At 43.3% G+C, this 6,911-nt stretch overlaps 1 protein-coding gene across 1 annotated transcript in view; it reads right to left on the bottom strand.

The window, feature by feature from the left end:
- Positions 1–205: 205 nt before the first annotated feature.
- Positions 206–6,911, bottom strand: part of LOC311099866 (short transient receptor potential channel 5-like) — a gene marked incomplete at both ends in the record, with an annotated part of 18,289 nt that continues 11,583 nt past the window's right edge. The window contains one exon of the mRNA XM_084140592.1: positions 206–676. Within this exon, the coding sequence (XP_083996718.1) occupies positions 206–676 (471 nt within the window). The remainder of the gene's footprint in view (positions 677–6,911) is intronic.

Genomic DNA, 6,911 nt, shown 5'->3' with positions numbered 1-6,911 from the left:
ATTATTTCTCTATTTTCTTTCTCTCTGCATTGTTGGGAAGGGCCCGTAAGTAAGCATTTTACTGTTAGTCTACACCTGTTGTTTACGAAGCATGTGACAAATAACATTTGATTTGATAAGGATGTGACATCTACTACGGTGCAGCTTCAAGGAGGTGCAAGGAGACATTATCTAGCCTTGCAAATCAGAAGTAGACTGTATGGAGTCATTCCGGAGGTGTGGGTACAGATCCTTTGTCAGCTATAATGTTCTCTTCCTCCTCCCTGTCCCTGGAATGGACTGGCCTGGAGGGGACGTATGGCTGGGTACAGGCTGAGGGATAGATGGACTGGTCTGGAGGGGACGTATGGCTGGGTACAGGCTGAGGGATAGATGGACTGGTCTGGAGGGGACGTATTGCTGGGTACAGGCTGAGGGATAGATGGACTGGCCTGGAGGGGACGTATGGCTGGGTACAGGCTGAGGGATAGATGGACTGGTCTGGAGGGGACGTATGGCTGGGTACAGGCTGAGGGATAGATGGACTGGTCTGGAGGGGACGTATGGCTGGGTACAGGCTGCGGGATAGATGGACTGGTCTGGAGGGGACGTATGGCTGGGTACAGGCTGAGGGATAGATGGACTGGTCTGGAGGGGACGTATGGCTGGGTACAGGCTGAGGGATAGATGGACTGGTCTGGAGGGGACGTATGGCTGGGTACAGGCTGAGGGATAGATGGACTGGCCTAAAGTAAAGGATGTGAATAGGAGCATGATTACTGCATTTTTCTTCTTTAAACAGGATATCCTGATTGGATGCAGAATAAATAATTACATCTGATAAAGGAAATGAGAATACACTGTCAGGGAGCGAGTCCAGCCAGCATTCTGTTGTCCAGGGCGATTGATAGTATCTTGCACCTTTGGCAGAGTTTGCTCAGTTTTGTTGTGTGTGGTAGTTGTGTTGTGTCTGTGGTAGTTGTGTTGTGTGTGGTAGTTGTGTTGTGTGTGGTAGTTGTGTTGTGTGTGGTAGTTGTGTTGTATGTGGTAGTTGTGTTGTGTGTGGTAGTTGCATTGTGTGTGGTAGTTTAGTTGTGTTTGGTGGTTTTGTTGTGTGTGTTTTCAGCTGGAGATGAATTTAGATTAGATTTTTAGAACTAAATCTGCAAAATTGCCGGATTTTGTGTGTTATTTTCCTGTCTCTACTTTGCATTCAACTCTGAATGTTTTTCCTCCTGAAGACACAAAACCGAGGGAGGTAACTTCTCAGTGGTGGTATCACTCAAAACCAGAAACAATCAGCATTTAAAAGACATGGCAAAAAATACCACACCAATTTGTTTGAACAAAACCATTGTCAAGTCAATCCTTTCATTTTTAAAATATGAAGTGTTTTTTTTATGCGTGTGTGTGTTTGTGTGTGTTCCCCGGCTGCTTTGTCAGGTCTGCCTTAATAACAGCCTTCAGAGCTCGTTGAGCGTCGGAAGTAATCATAAACACTGACCACCTTGTCAGTGGGTGATGGCAGACCGCCTGTCAGCACCTCCATGCATGTCTTGTCGGAGTGTTTAATTACTACGTAAAGTAACAGAACGCTTGCTTCATGAGTGCCAGTCAGCCAATCCACATTTTCTCCCAGCAGAAGAGCGACAGAGGCAGAAAGTGCTGTTTTCCTCTCAGGAATGGCACCTTGTAGTGGCGCTACATTGTTCTAGCTAAGGCAGAATTAGCCTAGCTCCACATAGAGAAGTTAGGCTAGCCCAGTGACAGCTGGAACAGCTCCACGCCTTCCCTGTCACACACAGCTCAATTCACTGGCTGTTTCACTTCACAGGGACTTCTCTACCATTGTTATGCTTTCCCACTCCATCTATAGTTCTCAAAATGATGAGTGCTATAATTTTTATCCTAACACGGACATCTAATTGGATGGTGTCTCTTTAAACCTTGCTGTTAGGCAACAGCCTTGTCAAAACAGTGAAAAAAGTGATGAGATTAATATCCCGTGGAGGCTTTTCATGCTGTCACTCTACAAGCCGGGTTTAATCATTGTACACTAGCTGCTTGTGGAAAGTTCTCTTGTTTAGCCCCTCAAACAGTTTTACTCTACGCTCATGAAAGCAGGGCTGGCCTTGTGGACAGTATGAAAGCATTTATTTTCAATTAATGAATAACATAATTGATTTGTTGCAGCTAGGGCATGTTTCTGGCTGGCTGATCAACAAACCGTAAATGACCAGCTTTAGTGAATGGAAAGATATGATCATGAAATGGTTGAAGTGTAGTCAGTCCAGTGGAAGTCTGTGTCAGATGGCAGCTGGAGATGGGTGGAGTGATGGGAGGTGGAGGAGGAAGAGGAGGAGGAGGAGGTGTGTGGCTGGCAGTGGCGGTGCGAGGTGGCGGTTGTGGGCAGAGAGGAGGCTCAGTGAGATGTCACCCTCAGCCCTTATTTAGTAGAGAAATATATAGCACAGCTGTTCTGACACGACTTACAGTATTCCCTGTTCGTTCCCCTTTTACCTCCCCTGCCATTCTCTCTCTCTCCCTCGCTCTTTCTTTCTCTCCTTCTCTCTTGTTCTCTCTTCGTCTGTCTGTCTGTCTGTCAGGTGGGAGTCGTTTCGCAATGTACGACTTAAGAGGTTCCCTATTGGTGTGTGTCTGAAATGTAGAACACTTGAATAGGTCAGTGCTCCTAAAGGTCACCTAAGGTGTTGGATCTGGGTGCTCTGAGCCAGGTGTGCTGGGCATCTGCCCACTTGCCTCAACTGGCACTGTGTGACGGTACTACTAGAAGGTTGTATTGTGGAAATGGTTAGTGGAGAGGGAACACTGAGTTGTGTATTGGATGTTACAATACGGGGTTTCTTCCTATTGTGTATGTGGTGATGGTAGACTGGTAGTGTTTCTCTGAATCAGTGTAGCATGTCTAGACTAGAGTGGTGGTTCATTTGACTATCTTATCTGCTGTAAATAGGAACAGTAGTTACTTAAATGGTGCTCCTACATAACATACTTTGAATATCAGAGCAATTCTGTAAAAATCCCAGATTTCACAGTTCATTGACTGAGGAACAATATGAAAATGGTTTGAGCCTGATCAGAGAATGCAATTATGTTGATTGCAGTCATAATCAAGTGTTTACCTTTTACTCTCTGTCTCTGTCTCTGTCTCTGTCTCTCTCTCTCTCTGTCTTTCTCTCTCTCTCTCTCTCTCTCTCTCTCTCTCTCTCTCTCTCTCTCTCTCTCTCTCTCTCTCTCTCTCTCTCTCTCTCTCTCTCTCTCTCTCTCTCTCTCTCTCTCTCTCTCTCTCTCTCTCTCTCTCTGTCTTTCTCTCTCTCTCTCTCTGTCTTTCTCTCTCTGTCTTTCTCTCTCTCTCTCTCTCTCTCTCTCTCCTCTCTCTCTTTACACACGATTATATCACAATTAAAAGTAATCCACGTCTGTGCTAAAACTAACATGATTTTCTATTGTTTCTCTCTCTGTCTCATGTGCGGATCCATTCTCTCCAACACTTGTGCACTTCCCATCAGGTACAATCACTGACATCCTTTACAAGCACCCTTAAGATTTTATTAAGATTGAGATTACTTTATTAAAATGTATCTTAATCTTTACAAGCACCCTTACACACCACTTTAGAATGTATACACACATAAAGGAGAATCATTGTAGAAGAACAGCGTTAGGAGAAATAAACACTTCATAAATACATTTAAAGCTTTAGTGTTGTGTGTTACTAATCCTCAGGTCCTATAGATTAAACACATACCCATGTCCTATAGATTGGAGTGTAGAGTGTAGAGTGTGTAGAGTGTGTAGAGTGTGTAGAGTGTGTAGAGTGTGTAGAGTGTGTGGAGTGTGTGGAGTGTGTGGAGTGTGTGGAGTGTGTAGAGTGTGTAGAGTGTGTAGAGTGTGTAGAGTGTGTAGAGTGTGTAGAGTGTGTAGAGTGTGTAGAGTGTGTAGAGTGTGTAGAGTGTGTAGAGTGTGTAGAGTGTGTAGAGTGTGTAGAGTGTGTAGAGTGTGTAGAGTGTGTAGAGTGTGTAGAGTGTAGAGTGTGTGTAGAGTGTAGAGTGTAGAGTGTGTGTAGAGTGTGTGGGAGTGTGTTATTTTCTTACATTCTTCCTGGACCAGATAATGATGCACTGTATGGCATTTGTGGTCTGGCTTAATATGCATACCTCGCTTTGTCCCAATTCTCCCAGTAATTGTCTTCTATGGAGCAGTGTGGGTTTAATTAGAGGAAGTGGTAAGCTTGACAGAGGTGATTTATATACCCCCCAGCCTCGCATCAACACACACACACACAAACACAGATGCAGATCAGACACAGCCCTATGCCAAATCACATTCACCAGTTCCTCTAAATCACCTGTCTATTTGGGGCTGCTGCAGCCATTCGTACAACAATGAGTATTGTAGTAGATATTTGTCCCCCTCCCACTTAATGCCATTACTAGAGGCCAAGGTCAGAGATCAGAATGGCCTCTCTCTCTCGCTAACTGAAAGCACACTGGTACAATCAATGGCAAGCAGACCGTGAGGGTGTGAGAACAACAGCAGGACATGCTATGTTACCACTCATAAATACACAGGCTGGATAGTTTATAGGTGTGTCTAGGACACTGTGGCAAGTTCAGCTTCTGTACATTATTTTCTTCAGATCTTATTCAAGTATAAAATAAATACACATATTACATTTTACTCCATATTAAAGTCTCCCATTTGTTTTATTTTATATAAGTGTTCTAACCACACAATGGTACATGGTTGTGCTGTTAGGTATGTTGAATGCACCAGTTGTGTGTCCTCATCGTATGCCCTCCTTCTATAGTCCTAGCCCAGATCGATGACAGGAAGCCTTGTTTTCTATGTTCCTCTGGGTTTAAATGTACCTATTTCTTGTCACCTATGCTCAGTACAAACAATTGCTTGCTGAAACAATACCCTGTCTTTGTTCCAACAATACTGAGTTTGAAAACATCCTGTTTTCCCTCAAGATGTTATAAAAGTTAATTAAACGTCCTATCCTGTCCTTATAGAACACAAGGCCCAAATGTGAGACTGGTTGAAAAAAATATTAAAGTCTGGCAGTGGAGTGAAAAACGGACTTTAACTTAGCGATGACTCCTCGTCTACCACTGGAGCAAAAATGAAAACCTGTTGATAAAATACTTAAAAAACACACCAGACAAAATTAAGATAATGTTGAAAAGCTCCATAAGATATTTATGGAGTATATGATCTATTTACCTTTAATATCTAAATTATTGGATCCATTTTTATATCTGACATTTATATAATTGTCATTTATATACTGTATCTTACACATTAGTATTTGTATTAGTAAATGTGGAACAAACCTACATCCGTTTATTAACTGTAGTACACAGCACACTTTTATTGTGCTCAATAGAACCATGAGTAATTGAGGATACACATTGGAAGAAGTTATCTCAACATCATAATTCACTGAAGGTCCTGTTGTAACAGTTTCAGTGTTTCCTTCATTTCTGCACTGCAGATACAAACTGAACAACTGGAAGATAAAAGACTCTCTTTGGGGCCACTGTGATTTTAATTAAATAGAGGTCATGTGTATAGTCCACCTCCCACGTTTTAAGGAATTTAATCTTGAGTGTGGGGCATGTGTGTGTCCATGTGTGTGTGTCCGTGTGTGTGTGTCCGTGTGTGTTAGTCCCACGGTCTCAACCATGTCACTCACAACTCTGACCCACTATGCCCTACGGCTTGGTGTGTCTGAGCCAAGGCGTGCAGGCTGACTGGAGGTGAGATTGAAACAGAGACAGACCTGCCTCTGCACCTGTCCCTTAATAAAAACTGCCATGGAGGACATTCCCCAGGTCTCCTGGCCTCTATCCCCTGTAGCCACACTAATCTGACAGGAAATACACTCACACTTAATGTCTCTCTGGCTTTTGTGTCCCCTTAAAATCACTGCGTCATCTGTAACCACTTCACACAATAGTGCAGTAACAACGTACATTTTTTAAAACTTCAAAATCTGACATCAAAATATTTTTCAAAATATTATTTTCTATTTTTCTTATTTTGTTGTATTTTTACCTTTTTCTCCCCAATTTTCGATCTTGTCTCATCGCTGCAACTCCCCAACGGGCTCGGGAGAGGCGAAGGTGGAGTCATGCGTCCTCCGAAACATAACCCGTCTAACCGCGTTCCTTAACACCCGCCAGCTTAACCCGGAAGCCAGCCGCACCAATGTGTTGGAGGAAACACCGTTCAAAGTCTAGACAGACAGTAATTTCTTGTACTTCTTGGTATATTCAGATCGACTGGCTTCTTCATGTGTCAGGAAACTCAATACCACATTAAACAGCTAACATACAGTGCATTCGGAAAGTATTCAGACCCCTTGACTTTTTCCACATTTTGTTACTTTACAGCATTATTTTAAAATTGATTCAATTATGTATTTTTTCTCATCAATCTACACACAATAATGACAAAGCAAAAACAAGTTACCAAAAAATCGTAAATATCACATTTGCATAAGTATTCAGACCCTTTACTCAGTACTTTGTTGAAGCACCTTTGGCAGCGATTACAGCCTCGAGTCTTCTTGGGTATGACGCTACAAGCTTGGCACACCTGTATTTGGGGAGTTTCTCCCATTCTTCTCTGCAGATCCTCTCAAGCTCTGTCAGGTTGGATGGGGAGCGTCACTGTACAGCTATTTTCAGGTCTCTCCAGAGATGTTCGATAGAGTTCAAGTCCGGGCTCTGGCTGGGCCGCTCAAGGACAATCAGAGACTTGTCCCAAAGCCACTCCTGCGTTGTCTTGGCTGTGTGCTTAGGGTCGTTGTCCTGTTGGAAGGTGAACATTCACCCCAGTCTGAGGTCCTGAGCACTCTGGAGCAGGTTTTCATCAAAGATCTCTCTGTACTTTGCTTCGTT

The sequence above is a fragment of the Coregonus lavaretus genome (assembly GCF_964263955.1).
Source record: "Coregonus lavaretus genome assembly, chromosome: 24".
Classification (NCBI taxonomy): Eukaryota; Metazoa; Chordata; class Actinopteri; order Salmoniformes; family Salmonidae; genus Coregonus; species Coregonus lavaretus.
The sequence above is the reverse complement of the archived record's forward strand: the minus strand, read 5'-3'. Positions and strand labels throughout refer to the sequence as shown.